The sequence below is a fragment of the Trachypithecus francoisi genome, unplaced genomic scaffold (genome assembly GCF_009764315.1).
Source record: "Trachypithecus francoisi isolate TF-2019V2 unplaced genomic scaffold, Tfra_2.0 Contig01665, whole genome shotgun sequence".
NCBI classification, from domain to species: Eukaryota; Metazoa; Chordata; class Mammalia; order Primates; family Cercopithecidae; genus Trachypithecus; species Trachypithecus francoisi.
Genome location: NW_022681447.1, coordinates 61,467 through 89,451, shown reverse-complemented (window position 1 = coordinate 89,451; position 27,985 = coordinate 61,467). Strand labels below are relative to the sequence as shown.

The window sequence follows — 27,985 nt, the reverse complement described above, 5'->3', positions numbered from 1 at the left end:
TTCCGGGTCACGCGGCGCCGACACCAGGAATCATGTGACACCAAGATGGCGGCGCCGCGGTAGCTGAATCCGGGTTGTGGCGTCCTAGGAGCCGCGACGGTTTCTGCCCTCGGGCAGTGAGGGGCGGCAGCGCTTGGCTGACCCCTGCGGCGTCCCGTAGCCTCGCGTTAAGCCTGGTTCACAGCGGGAGCTGTTGCTTGTCGCGGTGGGTTCCAGGGAGTGCAGGTGACCCCGCTGCAGGTTTCTTGTGCTGGCCGCGCTCGCTGGAGGAAGAAGAGAAGGGCATTTAGGCCTGCGGCCTTGGCGTTCATGAGGCCTCCGAGAGCTCCGGAGGAGCTACAACTCTGAGGGGGCGGCTAGAGTTCGAGTCCTCGGGTGTGTGAGAAGCAGCCTAGGACCCCGGGTTCGGGGAGTCGCAAAGAAGGCGGTAAGGGCTTCGCTTCTTTCTCCGGAGGCCTGCCTTCTGCGCGTCGATTAACCCCGTATTCTTTCCCACTTCCTCTCAATGTTTTCTTCATACATCTGGAAATATGATCAGCGCCCCTGATGTAGTGGCCTTCACTAAAGAGGAAGAATATGAGGAAGAGCCTTACAATGAGCCGGCCCTGCCTGAGGAGTACTCGGTGCCGCTCTTCCCCTTCGCCAACCAGGGTGCTAACCCCTGGTCAAAACTGTCCGGGGCCAAGTTTTCGAGGGACTTCATTCTTATTTCCGAGTTCTCTGAGCAGGTGGGACCCCAACCGTTACTGACCATCCCCAATGACACCAAAGTTTTTGGCACTTTTGATCTCAATTACTTCTCCCTGCGTATCATGTCGGTGGATTACCAGGCTTCCTTCGTGGGCCATCCTCCTGGATCTGCCTACCCCAAGCTGAACTTCGTGGAGGACTCCAAGGTGGTGCTGGGAGATTCCAAGGAGGGAGCCTTTGCATACGTGCACCACCTTACCCTATACGACCTGGAGGCCCGTGGCTTCGTGAGGCCGTTTTGCATGGCTTATATCTCTGCAGACCAGCATAAAATCATGCAGCAGTTCCAGGAGCTTTCAGCCGAATTTTCCAGAGCTTCTGAGTGCTTGAAGACTGGCAACAGGAAGGCATTTGCTGGGGAACTTGAAAAAAAGCTGAAAGATTTGGATTACACCAGGACAGTGCTGCACACAGAAACGGAGATCCAGAAGAAAGCCAACGACAAAGGCTTTTACTCATCTCAGGCAATTGAGAAAGCCAATGAACTGGCCAGTGTGGAGAAGTCCATCATTGAACATCAAGACCTGCTGAAGCAGATCCGCTCATACCCTCATCGGAAGCTGAAGGGGTGTGATTTGTGTCCTGGTGAGATGGAGCACATCCAGGATCAGGCCAGCCAGGCATCCACTACCTCTAACCCTGATGAGTCTGCCGACACAGACCTTTACACCTGCAGACCAGCCTACACCCCAAAACTTATCAAAGCAAAGTCCACCAAGTGTTTTGACAAGAAGTTGAAGACCTTAGAGGAGCTCTGTGACACTGAATATTTCTCCCAGACCCTGACTCAGCTCAGCCACATTGAACACATGTTCAGAGGAGACCTGTGTTACCTCCTCACCAGTCAGATTGATAGAGCACTTCTAAAACAACAGCACATAACAAACTTTCTCTTTGAAGACTTTGTGGAGGTTGATGACAGGATGGTGGAGAAGCAAGAAAGCATACCCTCTAAGCCCAGTCAAGACAGGCCGCCTTCCAGGTCTCTAGAAGAATGCCCAATTCCTAAAGTGTTAATTAGTGTTGGTTCTTACAAGTCCAGTGTGGAGTCTGTGCTAATCAAGATGGAGCAGGAACTGGGAGATGAGGAGTACAAGGAAGTGGAGGTGACGGAGTTGAGCAGTTTCGACCCCCAGGAAAACTTGGACTACCTGGATATGGATATGAAAGGGAGTATCAGCAGTGGTGAAAGCATTGAAGTTTTGGGCACGGAGAAATCCACCTCTGTGCTTTCTAAGTCTGACAGCCAGGCCAGCCTCACGGTACCATTGAGCCCCCAGGTAGTCCGGAGCAAAGCAGTCAGCCACAGGACCATCAGCGAGGACAGTATTGAGGTCCTCAGTACCTGCCCTTCTGAGGCCCTCATCCCTGATGACTTTAAGGCCAGCTACCCAAGTGCCATTAATGAAGAAGAATCATATCCAGATGGCAATGAGGGAGCCATCCACTTCCAGGCAAGCATCAGTCCTCCGGAGCTGGGTGAGACGGAGGAGGGCAGCAGGGAAAACACCCCATCACAAATAGACTCCTGCTGTATTGGGAAGGAGAGCGATGGTCAGCTGGTGCTGCCCTCCAGTCCAGCCCACACACACTCTGACGAGGATGGAGTGGTGAGCAGCCCCCCACAGCGCCATAGGCAGAAGGACCAGGGGTTCCGTGTAGACTTCTCAATGGAAAATGCCAGCCCTTCTTCCCGAGACGACAGCTGTGAAGGGTTTTCCGCTTATGAGCAGGACCCAAGCCACCTGCTGGCTAGCCGGGACATCAGTAAGACCAGCTTGGATAACTACTCAGAGACCACCAGCTATGTGAGCAGTGTAGCCTCCACCAGCTCAGACAGGATCCCTTCTGCTTATCCTGCTGGCCTGTCTTCCGATAGGCATAAAAAGAGGGCTGGCCAGAACGCCTTAAAATTCATCCGCCAGTACCCCTTTGCCCACCCAGCCATCTACTCCCTGCTCAGCGGGAGGACACTCGTGGTCCTGGGGGAAGATGAGGCCATAGTCAGGAAGCTCGTGACTGCACTGGCTATCTTTGTCCCCAGCTATGGCTGCTACGCTAAGCCCGTGAAACATTGGGCCTCCTCCCCTTTGCACATTATGGATTTTCAGAAGTGGAAGCTTATTGGCTTACAGAGGTAACTGGTTCCAGGTGTTGGGGAAGGGCCTTGGCCAGATAGGGATGAGGCATATTGGTGTGGTGGAGCCAGAATCAGGAAGCCTGGCTTCTAGACAGGGCCCAGTTCCTACCACTGTGTTACTTTTGACAAATCATCCCCCTCTCTGGTTTCCATTTCCTTGTCTGTCATGTAAGGGGGTTGCAGTTCCTAGGTGGTTGCCAATCCCCATCTGTCCCTGAGCTGTGTCAGAATTATTAGGGAAAGTTTTTATTTTTATTTTTTTTGCGATGAAGTCTCGCTATTGTCCCCCAGGCTGGAGTGTAATGGCACCATCTCGACTCACTGCAACCTCCACCTTCCGGGTTCAAGCAATTCTCCTGCCTCAGGCTCCCAAGTAGCTGGGATTGCAGGTGCCTGCCACCACCCCCGGCTAACTTTTCTATTTTTAGTAGAGATGGGGTTTTACCATGTTGGCCAGGCTGGTCTGGAACTCTTAACCTCAGGTGATCTGCCCGCCTCGGCCTCCCAAAGTGCTGGGATTACAGGCGTGAGCCACCGCACCCAGCCGGGAAAGTTAAAAATCATGGATTCCTGAGTCACACCCTTTGAGGTTCTGATTCGGTTGGTGTGAGGTAAGACATGGAATTTATCTGTGGCCCTCGCCAGCCAGACTGCAGGGAGCATCCCTCTATAAAAGCAAAAGGCTCCTCAGAAGGGACAGATGACTCCGGGGGAAAGGGTTAGGCCGCTGTCCCTGTAAGTGCTCCTTCAACCTTCAGAGCACGCGCAGATGTTGGGTGCTGGGAGCATCTGCCTCCAGCGTCCTGCACAGGTGTGAGGTGCGGCGGGCAGGGGTGGGGAGCCTTGTACCCTGGAGGGTCCCCTGTGGGGCCGAATGGGATGGACTACAGCTCACCCACAGAATTCCTGGGGGAGGTGTGCAGAAGACACCATCTGAGGGTATCATAAGATGAAACTATTGTGGGCCGTGGCAGTTAGCAGGAGCAGTGGGTGGTCTGGGTCAGGTCCTGGTGTGCCACCACTCGCTATCTGGATTCGGACCAGCCATCTTATTCATTCAGTCACCCAATCGTGTTGAACACCTCTGAAGGGCTCCCGGGGCCCACCTGAGAGCCATCGGAAGGCTCCACGTTTAGTGCATGTCCAAAAAGCACAGCACAGTGCAGTACTGGGCCCTGAGAAGTGCTCAGAGGGTGGAACCGGCACCGACACAGGCAGGCAGACTGGGGCCCACCTGAGGCCCAGCTTTAAAAATCATGAGCAGGAGAGATGTCTTCGGTGGCTGTGACCTTCCTGTCCTCAGAGGTGTTGCGCTGCAGAGGCTCTGCACTCTGAGCACCGTGGTCCAGAAGTGTCTCTCTTCACTCAGGCCCACTGTTCACATGATGGACTCTCTCTCAGGACTCTCACCTCAGAACACCAGTCTTGCTCGCCCTTGGTTTTTTTCACTCTGCCTGGAAGTGCTTATAGTTGGGTCAGCCATCTGTGGGGATAAGAGATGACTAAACCACCAAGCTGGTCTCCTGTCATTTGCGGGTTTTTTTGTTTTGTGTTTTTGTTTTGGTTTTTTTTTTTTGAGACAGAGTCTTGCTCTGTTGTTGCCCAGGCTGGAGTGCAGTGATGTGATCTCGGCCCACTGCAGCCTGTGCCTCCTAGGCTCAGGTTATTCTCGTGCCTCAGCCTCTCCGGTAACTGGGATTATAGGCGCGCGCCACCTTGCCAGGCTAATTTTTGTATTTTTTGTAGAGACAGCATTTCACCATGTTGGCCAGGCTGGTCTCAAATGATTGGCCCACCTCATCCTCCCGAAGTGCTAGGATTACAGGCGTGAACCTGGCCCTGCTGTCATTTTAAGTGAACACCAGGAGTCACTGTATTGCTTACTAAGCAGCAGTCACAGGCCCGGACCAAAAAGCAGAGCACAGTTCTGGTGGGAGAAAGTGCTAGCTTAGCGTGTGTCAGAGACCCTGGGTTGAGTCCTGGCTTGACCACTAGCTAGCCTGGTGACCTTGCACAAGCTGCCGCTTCACCCAGTCCTCTGTGTCCTCATTGGTCACAGAGGTGTCCTCCCACAGCGGGCATGGGAAGTGCAATGTGAAGCTGCAGTTGGGGTGCTGTGCACCTGGGGGCTGGAGGCCTGAGGCTTCTCCCTTCCCGTGTCATCTGGCTTCCTGAGGAGGAGCTTTATGGAAACAGAAGTGGAGGAATAGTTAGAATAGCCAGCTTCTTCCAAAAGAAGTGTCACTGTTGAGGCAAGTGTCAGAGCTGCATCAGGGGATGCTGGGCCTGGGAGCAGGTATCCTGGCAGAGATGGAGGGGCAAAAAGGTGGGAGGTGAGGCCTGGGTGCCCTGTGGTGGCAGCACCTGTGGATCTGGATGTGCAGAGCTTGGGAGGTGTTTGACTCTGGCCGGCCCCACTTTGGGGAGGTGAGGGTGAAGGCAGTAGAGAGCTGAGAAGGCCCCGGAACACAGGGGCCATGCAGTATGGGTTGAGGAGAGCGTCTTACTGCCCTTGTGAGCTTTCTTAGCTGTCAGCCACCTGCAGGCCCCAATTCCTCCATGCCCGTGGGATGCATGCAGTCCATAGCCCAGTGCTGTCCCTGTGGTCAGGATGCATGGCCTGTGTGTCTCAGCTGTCCCATCTCTGTGACCTTGCTTTTGCCATGGTCTGCCACACCCTCCTCAGTCCCTAGAGCCCACGCTGCTTCTGAGGGCCAGTTCTAAGGCAACTCTACGAATCCCCCAGGTCTTCCCAACTACAACCTTTCTCAAGGAGAACGAGACCTCATCTCCCTTCACTTCGCTGTACTTGTGCACATTTCTTCCCAGTCAGACTGAGCTCATGCAGGACAAGAGTTCTAGGTCATTCTTTATTACAGGGTTAGCTCCCAGGGCAATGCCGGGATGTTACAGATGCTCTGTAAATGATTGTTAAATATACAAGAAGAGAAAACCCAGGAAGGGAAAAGTACTATGAGACCTTGGTCCCAAGTCACCATCAGTCCTTTTTACACCATACCTGTCTGACATAAACCCTAAATGTCCAGGCCCTACAGGGCAGTCCCTGCTGCTCTGAGGAAGCTGCTCCAGGAGGGTGTTGAAGGAACCGCTCCCTCACTGAGTGAACACTGGCTTTTCCTGGCTCTGATGTGCTAGGCATTGGGGCATGAGACCAGAGCAGATGCAGTTCTGGGACTCTAGAATCTTGGAGCTCCTTGTCCAGTGGGGAGAAGCCAATGAACAAACAGCAGTCACCCCACTGGTCGGTGCTAGGCTAAAAGTAGTGATAGTGATGACAGCGCCTACTGAGGACTGGCATTGTCCTAAACATCACTCATTTTGTCTCCACAGCGACCCCATGAGGGATGTAATAGTAGTAACTGGCCCGTACAGTGGCTCATGCCTATAATCCTAAATCTTTGGGAGGCTAAGGCAGAAGGATCACTTGAGCCCAGCAGTTCAAGACCAGCCTGGGAAACATAGCAAGCTTTCTTCTCTACAAAAAATTGTCTGGGTGTGGTGGCATACGCCTGTAGTGCCAACTACTTGGGAGGCCAAGGTGGGAGGATTGCTTGAGCCCAGGAGGTGAAGGCTGCAGTGAGTCACGATTGTGCCACTGCACGCCAGCCTGGGCAACAGAGCAAGACCCTGTCTCTAAATTAAAGACAGTAGGAACTGTTATCTCCATCTTATAGATGAGGCTCCGAGAGGTTAATGAATTTGGCCAAGGTCACAGCAAGAAAGCAGGAGAGGCTTGGGGAAGGCTGAATATGGTTTAACTTGAATTAAGTACAAGAGGGAGAGAGGTTATTTCAGGCAGAACAAAGAGGTTTTGTTTGTTTGTTTGTTTGTTTTGTTTTTGAGACAGAGTCTCACTCTGTCACCCAGACTGGAGTGCAGTGGTGTGATCTCGGCTCAGTGCAAGCTCCACCTCCCAGGTTTACACCATTCTCCAGCCTCAGCCTCCCAAGTAGCTGGGATTGCAGGCGCCTGCCACCACACCCGGCTAATTTTTTGTATTTTTAGTAGAGACGGGGTTTCACCGTGTGAGCCAGGATGATCTTGATCTCCTGACCTCGTGATCTACCCGCCTCGGCCTCCCAAAGTGCTGGGATTACAGGCGTGAGCCACCCAGCCTGAACAAAGAGGTTTCTAATTTTGAGGCCCCACTGAAAGCTTGCCAGGGCTCCAAAAAAGAGTCCATTCAGCAGGAATTGGACCAGAAAGGGCTTTGTGGGCCACCCACGGCGTTTGACCTTGACCATAAGAGTGGTGAGGAGCCCTTTGAAGATCACGATGATCAGATTTGTCTTCCAGGAAAAGCCAGTGCATGCTGGGTAGGTGGATGCTGGCCTGGGGACAGGAGGCCTCACCTCCCAAACTTCTGCCTCCACTTTCCCGGCCCTTGCCCTTCCTCCTAACCTTGGCCTGTCTGTTTCAGAGTGGCCTCCCCTGCTGGTGCCGGTACCCTTCATGCCCTGAGTCGCTACAGCCGCTACACGAGCATCCTGGACCTTGACAACAAAACCCTGCGCTGCCCCCTTTATAGAGGCACCCTGGTGCCCCGCCTGGCGGACCACCGCACACAGATCAAGCGGGGCAGCACCTACTACCTGCATGTCCAGAGCATGCTCACTCAGCTCTGCTCCAAGGCCTTCCTCTACACCTTCTGCCACCACCTGCACCTGCCTACGCACGACAAGGAGACAGAGGAGCTGCTAACCAGCCGCCAGTCGAGCTTCCTGAAGCTGACCCTGGGTCTGGTGAATGAGGATGTCAGGGTGGTCCAGTACCTGGCTGAGCTGCTGAAGCTGCACTACATGCAGGAATCTGCAGGGACCAGCCACCCCATGCTCAGGTTTGACTATGTCCCCAGCTTTTTGTATAAAATCTGAGGTCGGTCCCAGCCACTGTGACCAAGACCTGTGACTCAGGGTATGGGGAGGGGAGGGGTTGGCATGACCAAACAGTTGCCTGAACTGGACTGTTTAGGTTTCTGGTGTCTGGCAGCATGGTTCCCATGTGGCTCCTGGTAGTTTTCAAGTTGGACATGGGCAGAAGTGGAGCCTGGGTCCCTCTAAAGGCGTCTGGAGGGATGGTGACAGCTACATTTGGCTCCCTGGTGAAGAGAGGCCCCTGGATGTAGAGGGGGCCTTGGTTTTCTGAGGACTGGCAGCCAGGGCAGAAGGGAAGCCACCAGTCCCTTGGTGGGGCAGGGTGAGGGCAGGAAGGCCAAAACCTGATGGGAGGAGCACACTGACCATATTCAGCATTGCCAGACACTTGAGTGGCAAAATGAGCGAGGGCGGCAGCCCGGTAACTGTTGTGGTTTGATGGAAAACAGGAGAGCAGAACACCCATCACCTCCTTCAGACCCAGATGCAGACCTTTATTTGCCTCCTGGAGCCTGCTGTCCCGGGGGAGGCCCTGGACCAGCCAGTGGGAGGGAGAAAGGCTGCCACCCTTTGGGTCGTGGGAAACATGCAGCCTTGGCCTCAGGGCCACAGAGCGTGAGCAGCACCCTGTCCTCTGTCCTCACCACCTTTACCTGGGAGAGAAATGCCTGTGAACGGGCCTTGGGACTCACCCCCTACGCTCTTTCACCAGGAACGAGCAGAGTGTTCCCTAGTCCCAGTGTGAAGCGGGCACAAGTGACCAAAGCCAATGGTGAGGACCACCTTGGGGGCTGGAGAGCACAGCAGGCAGAGCAGGGCTGAGGTGCCATGAGGCCATCCCTGCCACGCAAGGGAGGAGCAGCCAGCAGCCCTCCTGGGTGGCCCACTGGTTCCTGCTGGCCAGAGTGCGTGAGCACTGACTGTCCTCTTGGGGAAGGTCTGCAGACCCGTGTGAACATGGCAGAGGCCACACTCCAGCTCCCACCCACACAAACTTTGCAACCACTTCACTACCTCTCACTGGGTCTCGTGGGCATTGGACAGCACGGTTCTGTTTAGTCAGCTGGTGCAGGTGGTCGGCCCAGCCGATGAGAACTCAAATGGCACGGATTTCCTGGATGAGCTACCACGTGACGCTCTTCAGGTTCTGCATTTGGGAGGCTGTGTGCACCTCAGTCACCACAGCTCACGGCCGTCCCCAGTTGAGTCCCCCTTCTGAGGACAAGTTTGAGACTGGGAAGGAGACACCCCTGGTTCCGCCAGCACCTGTCCCACTGATAGTGATCCCCTGGCCTCCCCGAGCCTCCTTAGGCAATGGCCACTGGTTTGTAGACAGAGGCTTTCTTGCAGCCTTGAAAATTTTATTCCCTAAGTGGGGACAGCTCTGGGTATTACTGCTTCTTTGATTTGTTCCACAAAAATTGTGCTGAAATGGACCTGAATCAGCCCTGGGTGTGCATCTGTTGGCGCCTACTGCTGAGGCCTGGCCTGCCCATCGGCCTGTAGTACGCACTTGAGGTCATCACGGAGCCAGCCAGCTTCTCTTCTCATTAAGGAGGCAGAGACCCCGGTGGAAGCCGAGAGTGACCAAAGAGGGCTTGCATCACGTCACTCCAGGGGTTCCCTCCTTGTCCAAGTCCTCGTTGTAAGGGCATGGCCCATTGGCTCCAGCTGTTGGCTTCTGTTCAGGGTCCTTGCTCCCATCAGAGGTGTTTGATGTTGCTCCTGGGGCTGTGATGGAGAACCTTTTGTGGCAGATGGCGCTGCCTACATCTCATTGGTTCTCTGTACCTGTGCCCGTTGCACATGTTCACAGACAGGAGAGTCGCCAGCAATACCTTGGCAGCCTTTAAATGTGAAACGTCTTGTTATTTGCGCCGGAGGCAGAGGCTGTGCAGGGAGCCTGCTTCTCATCATGGGCTCCCTTATCTGTACGGCTCCCCCTCCTCCTGTTCTAGATGCTGATTTGTTTTCTCACTGGCTGGCTAATTGCTGTCTACTTACGCCTCCATGGCCATAACTGTGCAACATTTTATCTGAGAAGGCAGGAAGGTCAGAAAGTGATCATTGGCCCCACCACTGTGGCATTCCTGTCACCAACACAGAAATTCACAGCTCATACTCTTGCCTGGGAAACTTGGGAAAGGTTCATGAGTTTGGGGCAGATCCTGAATTGCAGCCACACTTGGCCTTCTAGAAGCTGAAGCTGTACACTCAAGTGGTCCTAAGTAGAAGTCCACTTGGGGTATTTGCTGGCATACACCCTCAAGGGTGGTTCAGAAGGTCCTGAGACCTAAGGCAAAAGGCTCCTGGGGCATGAACAGAACAGACTGTCTCAGGGCAGCCATAGAAGTGGCAAGCAGTGCAGTGAGCGGAGATTGCGCCACTGCACTCCAGCCTGGGCGACAGAGCTAGACTCCGTCTCAAAAAAAAAAAAAAAAAAAAAGAAGTGGCAAGCAGGGCCAGTCTCCCTCAAGGTTGTTCTTCATTAAGTAAAGATGGCTTCATGACTAGTGTTTGAGCTCCCAGATTTATATTTGGGTTAAAAACTAACTTTTCAATGTGGCAGTTTCAAAGGATTACTTGATGCAAAGTATGTTTCCTTTCTTTTTTTTTTTTTTTTTTTTTTTTTGACGGAGTTTCGCTCTGTCGCCCAGGCTGGAGTACAGTGGCCGGATCTCAGCTCACTGCAAGCTCCGCCTCCTGGGTTTACGCCATTCTCCTGCCTCAGCCTCCCGAGTAGCTGGGACTACAGGCGCCCGCCACCTCGCCCGGCTAGTTTTTTGTATTTTTTAGTAGAGACGGGGTTTCACCGTGTTAGCCAGGATGGTCTCGATCTCCTGACCTCGTGATCCGCCCGTCTCGGCCTCCCAAAGTGCTGGGATTACAGGCTTGAGCCACCGCGCCCGGCGTATGTTTCCTTTCAAAGGGATCTTGAAGTGGTACCAGGACTGAGTCATAACTTGGGCAGAGGCAGTTAACACTGGGAAGCCCTGCCCTATGCCCCCTTCACTCTGGGGAACTGAAACCTACTATGCAGTGGGACTAATAAGAATTTTCAGTTGAGGCCGGGCGCGGTGGCTCACACCTGTAATCCCAATACTTTTGGGAGGCCAAGGCGGGCGGATCACCTGAGGTCAGGAGTTCGAGACCAGCCTGGCTAACATGGTGAAACCCCGTCTCTACTAAAAACACAAAAAGTTAGTCAAGTCTGGTGGTGCGTGCCTGTAATCCCAGTTACTTGGGAGGTTGAGGCAGGAGAATCACTTGAACCTGGGAGGCAGAGGTTGCACTGAGCTGAGACTGCGCCACTGTACTCCAGCCTGGGCAACAAAAGCAAAAACTCCGTCTCAAAAAAAAACAAAAGAATTTTCATTTGAGATATTCTTCCAGTAGAAGGTTAATCAGTTTTTAATGAAACCATTAAAAATAACACTTCCCAGAAAATAGATGACATCAGTGCCCCTTGCTACTTCCTCAGTCCTCACTGTTGCTTTGAGGGCCCAGGTACTGAAATTGGTTGTCTTGAGTTTTGTGTCAAGCTTTTCCTCCAGTCCATTATCCCCCTCCCTCGTTTCTGAAGCAGTCTAGGTTAAACTAGCCACGCGGGTAGTTGTGGACTGGTCATTTTCAAAAGCCCCACTTTAGAGATCAGGCCACAGCTTTTTATATCGCACAGGACACATCAACCTGAGCTGCTGCCTCATGCCTGTTTCCCCAGGAACCTCACTCCTTTGGTGGAACCTTGGGATTTTAGAAATTGTGGCTTTTCCATACTTCATTTACTCCAACAGTTGAAGTTACACACATTGCTCCCGAATTTGGAAATAGACCGCAGTACCTTACCTTTCATTCCCCATCTGGCCTTTACTTTCTTTGCTTCAGTGGTTGAAAACAGTTGCCATATTCAAAGTATAGTAGATTTCAACCTCACACAAACAAGTCCCATTTCACAATCCTAGGAAGGCCCACCAATTTCATTTCACGCACCAGGGCGGCTGCAGTTGAAGGCGGAGGGCAGCCCTCTGCTCACCGAATGTCTTGCATGCGCTGACTGCTGCCGGCGTGCTGAACATGCCCCGCCGCCCAGGCCCAGCACTGCATGTTGGGTCAGCGTCTAGTGCTGCTGTCACGTCTTTGTCTGCACAGCCAGTAGCATTGTCTCAGCCAGGGGGTTTATCAGAAGGTGTGCAAGGCTTTTGGGGGAACTGAGCCCCTATAGTGGGCAGTCTCTACCTTCCCACCTCCCTGAAAAGCACAGAAGACAGTGCCTTGGTTTGTGCTTTGAAGTAAACCAGCCAGCTTTCTGGTTTTGCCCCAATACTGTGATGGAACATAATAAAACTGGAGATGTGGTTTTAACACTGCAAAAAGGAAAAAGCATCAAGTTTCTACTTCTGGCTGGAAAGCAAAACCAATCTCAGCTGACTAAGTTTTCCTGAGTCCATTCTCCTTCGAGCCCTGACCTAACCTGGCCTTACCTCATTAAGGTTTGGTTAAAGCAGTGGAAAGGAGGAGGCAGGAGTGGATGGGGGTGTGGGGAGGGATGAACACTCTGCAGCCGATTAATCTGTTGGTAGGGGCCCAGCTTCTTGGGAGTGCTTATTCAGCTCAAGAGTGGAGGCTGTACATAGCGAGCCCTGGAGATGGCAGCTTGTCTCCAGCTGGGGAGGGTTCAGGCCCCTGAATTGAAGACCACTTTGGTAGCAGAAATGTAGGGACTAGTGAGTCACCCACAACTCACGGATTCTGTAGCAGCTGCTCCACCCACTATAAAGCAAATGCCAACAGGCTAGACCCCAGATTGCAGGGACTGCCACCTACAAGGTGGGACCACAGGCTGCCTCACCGGGATTGTCTGCCACTAAATAGCTGGAGTCACAGATTGAGATAAATGCCACCTTCAAGGTTGCAGTGAAAAGCATAGTCCTATGTGATGAATTCATATGTGTTATTTTTTAAAAAGCTATTTTATTACTGCATGTTCCTGTCCCGTCTTGTGAATGTGAGTCCCCGCCACCACATGAGCTGCAGTTGTTGCAGCGGCTGGTGCAGGAGTGCGGCTGGCGCGTGTGTGATAGCATCTTGTAGGTGTTGTTACACAAGAGTTAACCAGAGTCAATGCCAAACACATAGTATGAGAAGTGTACTTTTTAAGAAATTAATTTATTTGAGTTCAAATATTTTTGAAATATGAAAATTGGTTGTATTTTTTAAAGCTATAATTCTTGTAGACATTCTGTGGTTAAAAATTTGATTGTGCTTATTAAAAATGGTCATCTATGTTTTGCACTTCAGCTACGTGAAAATAAAGTTTCTTTGGGAAGGTGACATTTGGCTTCCTGATTACGGGAAGGAGTTGGTTATCTCAGGTGGAGCAGGAAAGCCTGGTTGATTCTCACACCAGGATGGGCTTCCCAGGATGGAGGGAGGAGACCACTTCTACACCACACTTTGAGTTACTGACAGCAAAACCCTCCCACCATACTGGGTGCATCTTGTGTACACTTGGCTAACACACACTTCTGATTTACAGCAGAAGGTTCAGAGGTGAATTCAGTTCTCCTTTGGCATGCCACTGGATAACAAGATAGTGAGGGGGCAGTGTTTATAAGCTGTGGACATGGGCATTTCCTCTCTGTTGCAGCAAGGCGGAGGAAAGCCCAGGGAGAGTAAAACGCTAGAATCTTCCTAATAGCTTTGCCCTACACCACGGTCTAAATGATTATGGCCAAGTGGCTACATAGTATTTTATTTTTCTAGAATTATATCCAGCTGTGAGAAAGACAGGTTCAAATTTAAATCCTTTAATTAATAACCTGTCCCAGAATTACTAACAGTGAGACTTAAATTTTGATTTGTGAAGAAAACATGAAAAAAGTCCAAACGAAACCCCCTCAGAGGGCCCAAGTGTCAACGGTTCCCCTGTGGAGCAGCTCATCCATTTCTCAAGTGGGGGACCTCTGGCAGGCAGCTTCCTCTGTGGCGCCAGGTGGGTCCAGAGTGGACCGGCTCCTTTAGAAGTCGGGCAGGCCAGGCAGAGGGAAGAGAGAGGCGAAGCTCTCAACCTCCTCCCGGAGAGCCTGCACGGCCCCCTGGTACTTATCCCCTGCCAGTCTCTCCTTGAACTCCTTCAGGGTGGCTCTGACACCAATGTCGCTCTGGATCTGCAGGGTCAGCTCTATCCCTGTGCAACAAGACACAAACAAGTGAGTCACCCCACACTACACGCCAAGTGGGGCGCAATGGCTGCGGGCCGAGGCACAACTGCCAGAATGTCCCCCCGCTGGGGAGTGCAGCAGGGCACAAGGTCTCCATGCTTACCTCAATTACTCTCGGATGCACCCACCCTTAGACAGCTGTCCTGGGTAGCCCAAATTTATAAACCTCTCAGACAAGGTGATTTACATAAGTGTTTTTTGCTGTCTCCCACCCCAACACTCAGCCTTGGTGCAGAATTGTCTTTCAGTGGCAGGATCTCAGCTACTCATCACAATCAGAAACTAACACACAATAAGATGTGGCAACTTCCAAAAGTTTATCCTTACCTCTGTGAATAAACTGGGCTACTTTTTGGAAGTCTTTTTCCAAAAGTCCGCGAGACGTCAGTGCTGGGGTCCCCAGCCGCAGTCCACTGGGCCGCAGAGCACTTCTGTCACCTACAAGATAAATGGGGCTCTGTCCCTAAGCCACATGGTCACCACTGTGACAATGGTGCATTTAAAAAGGGACATGTGGGCAAAAGAGAACTGGCCTGAGGATACTGGCTGTTTGTAGCAAGGAGAGTACAACTGATTCAGAAACTAATATAGAACCCAAGGCACAAGGAGGCACAACCACGTTTTGGCCATTCTTACTTAATTACTAGTACACAAAGTGGTCTGATGTGCCCCTTGCTCCTAAAAATGAGGATAACATCTGTCTGGGTCTGAGATGCGTCATCAATATTTTGTTAACAACCGAGAGAAAAATGCAGCCTCTGGATTCCAGAGGCCCTGACCTCCCTCATCTAATGAATGTACCACCTCCAATGGCTCCACATCAGTCTTTCTGCTCCCTGGCAGGGTCAGGGCCAAGTACAAAGGCACGGCCGAGAGACAGCCAAGGTATGGTCCCTGCCCCTGCTCCATTTTTTTTTTTTCCTGAGACAGAGTCTCACTCTGTCGCCCAAGCTGGAGTGCAATGGTGTGATCTCAGCTCACTGCAGCCTCTGCCTCCCAGGTTCAAGCGATTCTTCTGCCTCAGCCTCCCGAGTAGCTAGGACTACAGGCGTGTGCTACCACACCCGGCTAATTTTTTGCATTTTTAGTAGAGACGGGGTTTCACCGTTAGCCGTCTCAATCTCCTGACCTCGTGATTCACCCACACCGGCCTCCCAAAGTGCTGGAATTACAGGCGTGAACCACCATGCCCAGCCCAGTTTTTTGTTTGTTTGTTTGTTAGACAGAGTCTCATTCTGTTGCCCAGGCTGGAGTGCAGTGGTACAATCTCCACTCGCTGCAACCTCTGCCTCCCAGGTTAAAGCGTCTCTCCTGCCTCAGCCTCCTGAGTAGCTGGGATTAGAGGTATGCACCACCATGCCTAGATAATTTTTCTATTTTTAGTAGAGACAGGGTTTCACCATTTTGGCCAGGCTGGTCTTGAATTCCTGATCTCAAGTGATCCGCCTGCCTTGGCCTCCCAAAGTGCTGGGATTACGGCATGAGCCACCGTGTCCTGTCCCCACTCCAGTTTTTATCTGAGGTCTGTCTCCAGAGCCGCCAGATGGGTATCTTCATCAGCTACAACTTTGGCCAGAAGAAATGCAGATGGGAGAGGAGTGAAGGAGAAGGCCAAGGATGATTCTCACCTGGGCAGGTGTTCTTGTTGCAGGCAATAGAACAGGCTTCCAGCACCTTCTCAGCCCTTCCACCGTCTGTGCCTTTGGAACGGAGATCCACGAGGATCAAATGGTTGTCAGAACCTCCTGGAAACAAAGTTGGACACATAGAAATGCAGGCCAATTCTATGCCGTGAAGGAATCTGTGACATGAAGGCAAGGGTGAAGGCGGCCAAAGCAGATGAGGTCAGGAAGGTGAGCACCCCCACCACATGGCCTGGGATTCTAATACCCACGAGAGACGTGCGTGCCTAAGAATGTGAAAGGAAGGATAGAGCACTTTTGAAAGGGGTAACTGATCATACAGCAGAGGGCCTGACATTCCCATTGGGAAGGGGCAGCTTCCTCAGGCTGCTCCTGTCTTGTTTCTCTGACACGTTGCTTGGGCATTTCTCTAACATTGATAGTAAAGGCTTCCCCGAAGACAGCATGAGTATTGGGCAGTGGTTCAAGTTACTTTGTCTAGGGGGTAAGGGGCATGCTTATGGAGCACATTAGGTGCCAGACACTGTAGCCTGTGGTAGGTTTTTCCCGGATCCCGTGAGGCTGACGGTATTATCAAAGTGGTAAGGTGACAACAGCAAGGCTAACAGAGTTTTCTGCACCTGGTCCGAGGTCACACAGGAGGATCCTTCCACTTTGAACCTTCATTAAGCCAGGGTATTGCCTTGGGTGCTGACGGCACTAGGGCCTCTGCTTCTGGGCTGTGTTGCAGGGATCCCTTTGAAGATGCGGGCGAGCTAGGGCTCCAGCTTGGCTTTGCAGCCCCCCAGCTGTGCCCACCCACTTGCTGTGTGGCTTTAGGGTTGCAGCTCAACATTGTGAAACCTCAGATGCCCATTTGTAACAAAAACAGCAATAATTCACAGGGCTGTCATGAAGTTTAAGTAAGATACTGGACACGGTGCTTCTCACAGTGCCAGACACCAAAGCGGGCATTCACAAGCATTATCTGTTTCAGCCGTGTGCATCGGGCCCTCAGAGGGTAGAGTGACAATGACAAAGTCACCAGGATGAGGGCAGGCCCATGCCATGAGATGCCCATGGTGACAGGGACTATGGCCTAAACCCTCACAACTCCAAGGGTGGCTCCCAGACCAGCATCACCCAAGACCTGGTCAGAATCTGCATCGTACCAGCAGCCCCAGGGGTGGTGTGCACATCCAAGTTTGAGAAACAGGGACCTAAAGCAGTGGTCCCCAACCTTTTTGGCACCAGGAACTGTAGAAGACAGTTTTTCCACGGATGGTGTCGGGGGATGGTTTTGGGATGAAACTTCCACCTCAGATCATCAGGCATTAGATTCTCAGAAGGATGCAGGTATAATCAGAAGGAAAGAAAAAGATAGTTTCTCTAAAGAGGCCCAACCTAGATCCCTCACACGTGCAGTTCACAACAGGGTTCAGCTCCTATGAGAATATAATGCTGCCATTGATCTGACAGGAGGCAGAGCTCAGGTGGCAATGCTCTCAGCCCAGCTCACTTCCTACTGTGCAGCCAGGTTCCTAACAGGCCACAAACTAGTACTAGTCCGTGGCCTGGAGGTCGCGGACTCCTGAGCTAAAGCACCCTGAAGGTCACAGTCCACATGAGGACTTCTTGGGCTTTATTATTTGAAGACATGGAGGATGAAGGGAGAATAGAAAGTAAGTGAAGTAGAATATAAAAGAGGGTGTGGCTGGTACTGCTGAGGAGACACCACTGGCCTGGCCTTTCCAGGTGCTGTCACACATGCAGGATTGGGTGGGAGCCCCACTCCTTAGACCAGGGGTCCTGTGATCCCTATAAAGGGCAAAGGGCATAGTGCAGAGAGTGGGCACTCAGGTCTACACACAGCAGGACCCATATTCCTGGACCACACCACTGCTAGCACAACCGGCAGTCTTGTGGGACTAGGTATCAAGTTGCCCTTCCTCAGGAGGATCAAGTATGCTGCCTGCCAAAAAAAATGCGCTCTCCCCATGGAAACCTGCAGTGGCTATGAGGTGGATGGCACCCCACAGTGGGGTCCTGACCTAGGAAGTCCATCTCATTCACAGCCCACAGCTCCAGAATGTACAGATCCAAGCAAACATGGCTATAGCAAGCCAACTCCCCAGGAACATGCAGCAAACTGGGAGGGGACAGCCCGTGCAGCCCCAGCTCAGCGGGGTGAGAGAAGACACTCCCATGGCACAGTGCAAGGCATCACCACAGAGTGCTGGCTCTGCCACCTACCGGGTGTGTGACCACTACAGTCCAACCTCTCGTGAGCCTCAGGTCATCCTCCTGCAAAGCTGTTCTGAGGACATGTAGTCCTTATGCTGGTGACCAATGACAGTCACTATTCCCAACATCTGTGGCTCACCCAAGGGGGCAGCTGGCTGGTCTGAGGCAGGGGGAGGCTTTCCAGCTGGAGGTGAGGCTGACCTACTCCCAAGGTGGGCCCCAGTCATTGCAGCTGCAGGAGCAGAGCCTGGGCCACATCCCAGTTGCACAAACTGAGGAGTATGCCCTAATGCAACCACAACAGGCCTGCTGAACACCATCTGTGTCTGTACCTGTGACTATTTTGTAGCCCAGCTCCATCAGTGCCTCAGACAGAGCCCTGCAGTTGGCCACCACCTGGTGCTGATAAACTTTAAATTCCAGAGTCATAGCTTGCTTCAGGGCCACAGCAACCCCTGGACAGGAAGAGACAATAGGTCAGGAGACTAGGATAAAATCATACACAGATGATGAGTCAAACATTCCCGTTTTTACTCAAGCTTCCTTGCTTTTCAGTGTCACCCCTCGCTTTTGGGTTGGATTACATTTTCCTCCAAAATGATATATTTAAAAATTTATTATTATTATTTACTTATTTTTGAGATGGAATTTCACTCCTGTCGCCCAGGCTGGAGTGCAGTGGCATTATCTTGGCTCACTGCAACCTCCACCTCCCAGGTTCAAGTGATTCTTCTGCCTCAGCCTCCCTAATAGCTGGGGCTACAACTACAAGCACACGCCACCACGCCCAGCTAATTTTTGTTGGTATTTTTAGTAGAGATAGGGTTTCACTATATTGGCCAGGCTGGTCTTGAACTCCTGACCTCAAGTGATCCACCTGTCTTGGCCTCCCCAAGTGCTGGGATTACAGGTATGAACACCGTGCCCAGCCAAAAAAATTTTTTATTTTTATATTTTTTGAACAGGGTCTCACTCCCATTGCATAGGCTGGAGTGCAGTGGCATGATCACAGTTCACTGCAGCCTTGACTTCCTGGGCTCGGATGATCCTCCCATCTCAGTCTCCTGAGTAGGTGAGACTACAGGTACGTCCTACCACACCTGGTTAATTTTTTTTTTTTTTTTTTTTTGAGAGATGGGAGTCTCGCTCTGTCACCCAGGCTGGAGTGCAGTGGCGCGATCTCGGCTCACTGCAACTTCCGCCTCCCAGGTTCAAGCGATTCTCCTGCCTCAGCTTCCTAAGTAGCTGGGACTACAGGCATGTGCCACCGTGCTCAGCTAAGTTTTGTATTTTTCAGTAGAGACAGGGTTTCACTATATGTTGGCCAGGCTGGCCTGGAACTTTTTTTTTTTTTTTTTTGAGGCGGAGTGTCACTCCATTGCCCAGGCTGGAGTGCAGTGGCGCGATCTCAGCTCACTGCAAGCTCCGCCTCCCGGGTTCACGCCATTCTCCTGCCTCAGCCTCCCGAGTAGCTGGGACTACAGGCACCCGCCACCGTGCCTGGCTAATTTTTTGTATTTTTAGAAGAGATGGGGTTTCACTGTGGTCTCCATCTCCTGACCTCGTGATCTGCCCGCCTCGGCCTCCCAAAGTGCTGGGATTACAGGCATGAGCCACTGCGCCCGGCCACGCCTGGCTAATTTTATATATATATATATATTTTGAGACGGCGTCTCGCTCTGTCGCCCAGGCTGGAGTGTAGTGGCGGGATCTCGGCTCACTGCAAGCTCCGCCTCCTGGGTTCACACCATTTTCCTGCCTCAGCCTCCCAAATAGCTGGGACTACAGGCGCCCGCCACCTTGCCCGGCTAGTTTTTTGTTTTTTTGTTTTTTTTTGAGATGGAGTCTCGCTCTGTCGCCCAGGCTGGAGTGCAGTGGCCAGATCTCAGCTCACTGCAAGCTCCGCCTCCCGGGTTCACGCCATTCTCCTGCCTCAGCCTCCCGAGTAGCTGGGACTACAGGCGCCCGCCACCTCGCCCGGCTAGTTTTTTGTATTTTTTAGTAGAGACAGGGTTTCACCGTGTTAGCCAGGATGGTCTTGATCTCCTGACCTCATGATCCGCCCATCTCGGCCTCCCAAAGTGCTGGGATTATAGGCTTGAGCCACTGCGCCCGGCCAATTTTTTATATTTTTAGTAGAGACAGGGTTTCTCTATGTTGGCCAGGCTGGTCTCGAACTCCCCGGCTCAAGTGACAAGCCCGCCTCAGCTTCCCAAAGTGCTGGAATTATAGGTATGAGCCACTGCGCCCAGCTGATATGCTTCTCTGAGGAACTGCTGTTGAGGTAAGCATAGAAATTTCCCTAAGTGTGGAAGTTCTGTGCTAACATTACCATACCAAAGCTGTTAAGCAAGATGGATTTTACATCCTTTTTAATCTTGATGTGTGAAAATGATTACTTAGCAGCCCTAAGAGCTGATGCTCTTGACGCCAGATTATGCAGCTCTCTCAGGTCAAAGCGTAGGTAGGAGGTGCAGCCTTCGGCCTACCCTGCACCACCGTTCAGACTCATCTGGTACCTCGCATTCAGTCCTGAAGGCTGCTTCAAGGGACACAGAGAATGGAGGATAAGGAGAACCCACAGGCCTGCATCCCGCACAGAGCCGCCTATCAATACTTGTGAAAACAACTGGAAAGGGCGTCCAGAGCAGCTGGGGATGGGGTGATCCCTGCATCCCAGAGTTGAAGCAGCCGTGGGTGCCAAGTGTGTAGGTGTGACGGTAGAACATGAGAACACGCCTGGGACCCCAGCCCCTTCCACCCCTATGCCCAATATCTCCCGATCGCTGCTGTCCCCAGGTTCCTCTCTAGAAGTGCTTGTGCGTCTCCTGACGGAGAAGCTACACCTTCATCCGGAGCCCCTTGGCGGGAATGAGTCCTACCAATGTCCTTGTTCCACGAAGGCAGTGGGATAACTCTTGAGTCATCACAAATGTCCTAAGCTACTTGTACAAAGAGAAAAAGAACAAGTCAATGAGAACCTGCTGGGCAGTCATGGAATCTGACTCAGGAGTCACTGACATGGCACTGGTGCAGGGTGGGAGGCTCAGACACAGGGGCCTCCACCACCACAGGCCAGGTCCATCAAGGGCAAGGGGGCTCATTCTGCAGGGTTTGGGCCCCAATCTCTCTCACCTGTGCTTTGCCCTCTCCTAACTTTCAGATTCCTTCCCTAAGAGGGCTCCACGTACTTTACAAAACCCGGCCTAACCCACAGGTTTGCCTCTGGGTGGTCGTACACATGGAGTGGACGCCATTCCCTACTGTCCCTACCTTAGGCCAGTCTCAACCATGCCCTACTCTGTGTTAGCATCTCCTGGACAGAGACAGCCCTCCAGCTTTTTCCCCAGCGTGGAAGTCCTGGCACACGATTTTGGAGGACAGGTGAGATGGGAATTAGGGGCCACAGGATAAGCAGAAGCAGATGATGTTTTACCAGCAATGGCGTGGTTGTGGGGACCTCCCTGCAGGCCAGGGAACACAGCAGAATTGACAAGAGACTCCAGGTTGTACAGAATCTCTTTGCCAGTCTTGGGATCCACACTTTTCACTCCTAGAGAAAGAAAAACATCACAATGGGATCGTATGGACTGTCCCCTTTTTCGTTTTAGACTCAAACCCAAACTGGCCAGGGAAGTATCAAGCACAAGCCTGGCCTTTATCCTGGCATGGAGAACTGGTTTGTAACACAGTGGAGCAGACGGGGGCCCTTGCCTGAGGGCAGACCAGTATTCTTGTTCTTTGGAAACGAGGACATCATGGATGACTCTAGCTAGAATGCTGGTTTCAGCACCTCAGCTGTCCACCTGCCTCCTCTGATGGCATCTCTTCTTAACACGACTATAACAAGGCCTTAAAAATGAAAGGACAGGCTAGACGCAGTGACTCACACCTGTAATCCCCGCACTTTGGGAGGCCAAGGCAGGTGGATCATGAGGTCAGGAGTTTGAGACCAGCCTGGCCAACATGGCGAAACCCCATCTCTACTAAAAATACAAAAATTAGTCGGGCGTGGTGGTGTGCACCTGTAGTCCCACCTACTCAGGAGGCTGAGGCAGAAGAATCGCTTGAACCTGGGAGGCAAAGGTTGCAATGAGCCGAGAGCATGCCACTGCACTCCAGCCTGGATGACACAGTGACACTCTGTCTCAAAAGAAAAAAAGAAAGGACAGAAATTTCCCTCCACTAACATTGTAACCACGAATTCAAGAATTTGCCCTGGACATCTTTCCTTAAAGAAATGTCCGTGTGCCGGGCGCGGTGGCTCAAGCCTGTAATCCCAGCACTTTGGGAGGCCGAGACGGGCGGATCACGAGGTCAGGAGATCGAGACCATCCTGGCTAACACGGTGAAACCCCGTCTCTACTAAAAAATACAAAAAACTAGCCGGGCAAGGTGGCGGGCGCCTGTAGTCCCAGCTACTCGGGAGGCTGAGGCAGGAGAATGGCGTGAACCCGGGAGGCGGAGCTTGCAGTGAGCTGAGATCCGGCCACTGCACTCCAGCCTGGGCGACAGAGCGAGACTCCGTTTCAAAAAAAAAAAAAAAAAGAAATGTCCATGTGGCCGGGCGCAGTGGCTCATGCCTGTAATCCCAGCACTTTGGGAGGCAGAGGCAGGTGGATCAACTGTCAGGAGTTCAAGACCAGCCTGGTCAACATAGTGAAACCCTGTCTCTATTAATAATACAAAAATCGGGCCAGGCGCGGTGGCTCAAGCCTGTAATCCCAGCACTTTGGGAGGCCGAGGTGGGCAGATCACGAGGTCAGGAGATCGAGACCATCCTGACTAATAACACGGTGAAACTCCGTCTCTACTAAAAAAATACAAAAAACTAGTCAGGCAAGGTGGCAGGCGCCTGTAGTCCCAGCTAGTCGGGAGGCTGAGGCAGGAGAATGGCGTGAACCCGGGAGGCGGAGCTTGCAGTGAGCTGAGATCCGGCCACTGCACTCCAGCCTGGGCAACAGAGCAAGACTCCGTCTCAAAAAAAAAAAAAAATACAAAAATCAGCTGGGCATGGTGGTGGGCACCTGTAATTCCAGCTACTCGGAAGGCTGAGGCAGGAGAATGGGTTGAACCTGGGAGGCGGAGGTTGCAGTGAGCCGAGATTGCGCCATTGCACTCCACCCTGGGGGACAAGAGCGAAACTCCGCCTCCGGGGTAAAAAAAAAAAAAAAAATATCCATGTAATCCCAGCACTTTCGGAGGCAGAGGTGGGAGGATCACTTGAATCCAGGAGTTCAAGACCAGCCTAAGCAACAAAGAGAGAACCCATGTCCACAGAAAAATTTAAAAATTAGCCAGGCATGGTGGCACGCACCTATGATCCCAGCTACATGGGAGGGTGAGGTGGGAGGTGAGGTGGGAGGATTGCTTGGGCCCAGGGAGTTGAAGTTGCAGTGAGCTTTGATTGCACCACTGCACTGCAGCCTGAGTGACAGACTGAGACCTGTCCCCAAAAATAAAATGTAAAGAGTCTCCAAGATGTGCTGAAGACAAAGCTCATGTGGCTAAAGATGGAGAATAAGGTTCCTTTCTAAAAAAAGTTAACCATCAATAATAGCTACTATTCAGTCATAATCGGTAATAATTAACATCTATCCAGAGCTTCTAGTGAGCCAAGAACTGCTCTAATCACTTTACATAAATTCATTTAATCCTTAAAACAGCAGTCCAAAGGGACAGGTACTATTATTACAGTCCCCACTCTAGAGGTGAGGAAATGAGGCACAGAGAGGCTGCACAACCAGCCCAAAGTCATACAGCGGGTGTGCAAAGTCATACAGCGGGGGAGCAAGTATTTGCTCTGACAGGCTGGCTCCAGAATCCCTCAGCACTGGGAAATGAATCACATCAACACACAGTAGGGGAAAAAAACAAATGACTCCCGGGCAGGTGGGAATGGCTACCTGCCTCAGAAACATCAGCACAGCTAAAGATGGTGCTCAGAGGAGCAGAGAGGCAATGAGGTGTTGAGAAGCTGAGGGGGCATGTGGCTGTGTCTAGTCCCAGCCTGGGGCTAGGCAAGAAGACCCTGCATCAGGTAAGAGTAATACAGTCACCAGTGGGCTGGTGTCTCTGCTGATGCAAAGTTGGCGCATCAAGTCTCACCACAGGCTAAATGATGACCTGACCACTAACAGGCTTTCCCAGGTAAGGGAATTTGAAAATAAGGGGAGTGCCTAGGGGTAGGTTATAAGGTAACGGAAAGAAAAACCTTCACTGAAATGATATTAATGTTTATACATCCATGTCTTCTAGTTTGACTACTGTGAGTCTTTCTCTTTGAGAAACATGATGGACCACTGTAAGTTTACCAGAATAATGCAGCCTTGTGAGGCCTCCCAGTAGCCCCCAGCCAGCCATGTACCCTCCTTTCATTCAAACATCTGCCTCTTGAGGGAAGGATTAGTTCAGCGACCGGCACCATCCTAACACGTAGTGGTTGCTGATCCCCCTCCTGTGTTCCTAGGACCTGGACGCACAAAAGTGAAGCAGGAGCTGTGGCTGACGGCCTCCTTCTGGGGAATCCTTTCTTTTTTTTTCTTTTTCTTTTTGAGACAGAGTCTCGCCCTGTCATGCAGGCTGGAGTGCAGTGGCGTGATCTCGGCTCACTGCAAGCTCCACCTCCCGGGTTCACGCCATTCTCCTGCCTCAGCCTCCAAAGTAGCTGGGGCTACAGGTGTCCACCACCACACCCGGCTAATGTTTTGTGTTTTTAGTAGAGAAGGGGTTTCACCATGTTAGCCAGGATGGTCTCGATCTCCTGACCTTGTGATCCGCCCGCCTCAGCCTCCCAAAGTGCTGGGATTACAGGCGTGAGCCCTCACGCCCCACCGGGAATCCTTTCTGTAAAGCCTGTCACTGCTCCTTTCTAAGCAGCTCTTCAAGGGACTGGGATCTTAAGATTTTCCAGGGATCCCAGGTCAGAGTTTTTCCCAGCTCCCTCAACTGAATCTGAACCCTCACAGGAGAAATGTAAACCACGGTACTGTCTGTACCCAACATTCGGGAGCATACCTTTCCTGTAGAAGATCATGCCAGCTCGGCAGCCTCGCAGGGTCTTGTGAGTGGTGGTGGTCACCACGTGGCAGTGTTCAAATGGGGAGGGCACCACGCCAGCCACCACCAGCCCGCTGATGTGTGCCATGTCTGCCATGAGATACGCCCCGTTCTCATCTGCAATCTTCCGCAGCCGGGCATAGTCCAGGTTTCGGGAGTAGCAGCTGGTTCCTGAGACAGGAAAAGTGACACAGCTGCATCAGAGATGTCCACAGGCCAGCTGAGTTGGCTTCACAGTGGCCTCTAGATATGCAGATCTGAAAGCCCAGAGATTTCTTCCCCTAAAATCTCAGAGCAAAAATGGAGAATGCCCTCAAAAAGCACCTCTGTGCTAAAGGTGACCACTCTGTCTGACTCTTCAACGTCTTGGTGGTTGAGATTTCCCCAACTACTATTGCCAGCCCAGTCAGGGCCTGACATTTCTAGATGCTTCTCTGAGAACAGTCTCAGATCTTAATCCACACAGCACAAAAAGCAGCAAACACACCTCTGTATCCTGAAAGAAACTAATATATGTGGACCCCAGAAACTCAGTTATCCAGGGCAGAAACTAGCAGTGGGCTCAACAGGGTGGGAACATCTTTCCATCCTCATTCTGTAAGAGGCACCAGGCTACTGGTGAACAAGGTCACTTTCCACCCCCCGCATCACCTGCGATGATCAACTTCGGGTGGAAGAGGCGTGCGTTCTCCTCCAGCTGGTCATAGTTGATGTAGCCAGTGTCTGGGTTCACCTGTGGAATGTCAGGGAGGCAGGTTCAGGCTGCTTCCTCCAGCCACACCTGCCTCCTGTCTTCCCACCTGAACTCACTCCACCCGCCATGACAAAAGGAACGATGTCCTAGATGAAGACTTGAGGGTGAGACAGGATACTGGTGTGTTCAGCCTGCTCAACCGAGTATGGCTCACAGCCCCAGGAGTCCCTGAGGAGTCCCAGGGTTGTAGTGAGCCCTGCTGCTGGGGCACTACCCCGAGAAGGAACCAAAAAGCACCTGCAGAATGAAACAAATGCGACGGGAACACACAACGTAAACCAAAACAGTTACCTTCAGGAACAAGACCAAAATGCCTGATAATACCACTTTTATTCCAAGTATAATGAGGCAAGAAAAAGAAACAAAAGGCATAACAATTAGGAAAGAAGAAATTTAAAAACTGACATTACACACAGACAATACAATATACCTAGAAAATCAAGATGCTAGGGGCCAACTGTTAGAATAAGCAAATTTAGCAAGGTCACTGGATACAGCATTGAAAAACAAAAAGTAGGGCCCAGACTCAGTGGCTCAGGCCTGTAATCCCAGCACTCTAGGAGGCTGAGATGGGCAGATCACGGGGTCAGGAAATCAAGACCATCCTGGCTAACACGGTGAAACCCTGTCTTTACTAAAAATACAAAAAATTAGCCAGGCGTGGTGGTGGGTGCCTGTAGTCCCAGCTACTCGGGAGGCTGAGACAGGAGAATGGTGTGAACCCAGGAGGCGGAGCTTGCAGTGAGCCAAGATCGCGCCACTGCACTCCAGCCTGGGTGACAGAGTGAGACTCCATCTCAAAAAAAAAAAAAAAAGTATGTAAAAGCAAGAAAGATAGAAAATGAAATGTAAATAACAAAAACCACAAAAGGAAAGACATACCAAACCTTTACATGAAACATCATTGCTTTGTGTATTTTGTGTCACAAAATGCTTGACAAATTATAGTAATTAAGGCAGCATGCATTCGTGGAAGGGCAGAGCATCTGGCTTAACCAGAAGCAGAACCACACTCAACACAGGTCATTGGATCCATGCCAGTGGTGACGCCACAGTGCAGTGGCGCCTGCCGTTTCAGCACTTTGGGAGGCCAAGGCAGGTGGATTACCTGAGGACGGGAGTTCGAGACCAGCCTGGCCAACATGGTGAAACCCCGTCTCTACTAAACATACAAAAATTAGCCAGGCGTGGTGGCACATGCCTGTAATCCCAGCTACTCAGGAGGCTGAGGCAGGAGAATCACTTGAACCTAGGAGGCGGAGGTTGCAGTGAGTCGAGATGGAGCCACTGCACTCTAGCCTGGGTGACAAAGCGAGACTCTATCTCAAAAGAAATAAATTAAATTAAATAAATAAATAAAACAAACGAACTCACAGAAGCAAGGTAGAATGTGGTTACCAGTCACTGAAGGGTGGCGGACAATGGAGAGATACTGAGCAAAGGGTACAAAATTGCAATTAGACAGGAAGAAAAATAATAAATATTTAAGGAGTGGGATATATTGGTTAACTTGATTCAATAATTCTGCACTGTGTATACAAATCATAACATCACTGTGCATCCCTTAATTATATATAATTTGTTTAAAAAAAAAAAGTCAATTCCAGACAGATTGTAGATCTCAATGTAAAATTTAAAATAACTTATTTTTCTTTTTTGGAAACACATCTCTTAGGAAGTTCATTTTATTAAACTTCTATAAACATATGGGTCAGCTGGGCGTGGTGGCTCACGTCTGTAATCCCAGCACTTTGGGAGGCTGAGCGGGGCAGATCACCTGAGGTCAGGAGCTCGAGACTAGCCTGGCCAACATGGTGGAACTCTGCCTCTACTGAAAACACAAAATTAGCCAGGCATGGCGGTGCACACCTGCAGTCCCAGCGACTTGGGAAGCTAAGGGAGGAGAATCGCTTAAACCAGGAGGCAGAGGTTGCAGTGAGCTGAGATCGTGCCACTGCACTCTAGCCTGGGTGACAAGAGTGAAACTTTGTCTCAAAAAAAAAAAAAGGGTCAGCTGGATGCGGTGGCTTATGCCTGTAATACCAGCACTTTGGAGGCTGAGCGGGGCAGATCACCTGAGGTCAGGAGCTCGAGACTAGCCTGGCCAACATGGTGGAACTCTGCCTCTACTGAAAACACAAAATTAGCCAGGCATGGCGGTGCACACCTGCAGTCCCAGCGACTTGGGAAGCTAAGGGAGGAGAATCGCTTAAACCCAGGAGGCAGAGGTTGCAGTGAGCTGAGATCGTGCCACTGCACTCTAGCCTGGGTGACAAGAGTGAAACTTTGTCTCAAAAAAA

At 51.6% G+C, this 27,985-nt stretch overlaps 2 protein-coding genes across 3 annotated transcripts in view; one reads left to right on the top strand and one right to left on the bottom strand.

Annotated features, from left to right (window-relative positions):
- The first annotated feature begins 49 nt into the window (after positions 1 to 49).
- On the top strand, positions 50 to 9,639 carry SMCR8 (SMCR8-C9orf72 complex subunit). The gene is made up of 2 exons (XM_033196301.1): positions 50 to 2,887; positions 7,332 to 9,639. Exons 1-2 carry the CDS (start codon positions 531 to 533, stop codon positions 7,783 to 7,785), a joined length of 2,811 nt encoding a protein of 936 aa, XP_033052192.1. The 5' UTR covers positions 50 to 530; the 3' UTR covers positions 7,786 to 9,639.
- Positions 9,640 to 12,932: 3,293 nt separating this feature from the next.
- Positions 12,933 to 27,985, bottom strand: part of SHMT1 (serine hydroxymethyltransferase 1) — a 39,581-nt gene continuing 24,528 nt past the window's right edge. For both annotated transcript variants that reach the window (XM_033196310.1, XM_033196319.1), the window contains 7 exons: positions 25,583 to 25,664; positions 24,890 to 25,102; positions 21,309 to 21,425; positions 18,205 to 18,327; positions 15,635 to 15,751; positions 14,334 to 14,444; positions 12,933 to 13,972 (listed from right to left, as the gene is read on the bottom strand). In XM_033196310.1, coding sequence (XP_033052201.1) covers positions 13,803 to 13,972; positions 14,334 to 14,444; positions 15,635 to 15,751; positions 18,205 to 18,327; positions 21,309 to 21,425; positions 24,890 to 25,102; positions 25,583 to 25,664 — 933 coding nt within the window. In that variant the 3' untranslated portion in view covers positions 12,933 to 13,802. The remainder of the gene's footprint in view (positions 13,973 to 14,333; positions 14,445 to 15,634; positions 15,752 to 18,204; positions 18,328 to 21,308; positions 21,426 to 24,889; positions 25,103 to 25,582; positions 25,665 to 27,985) is intronic.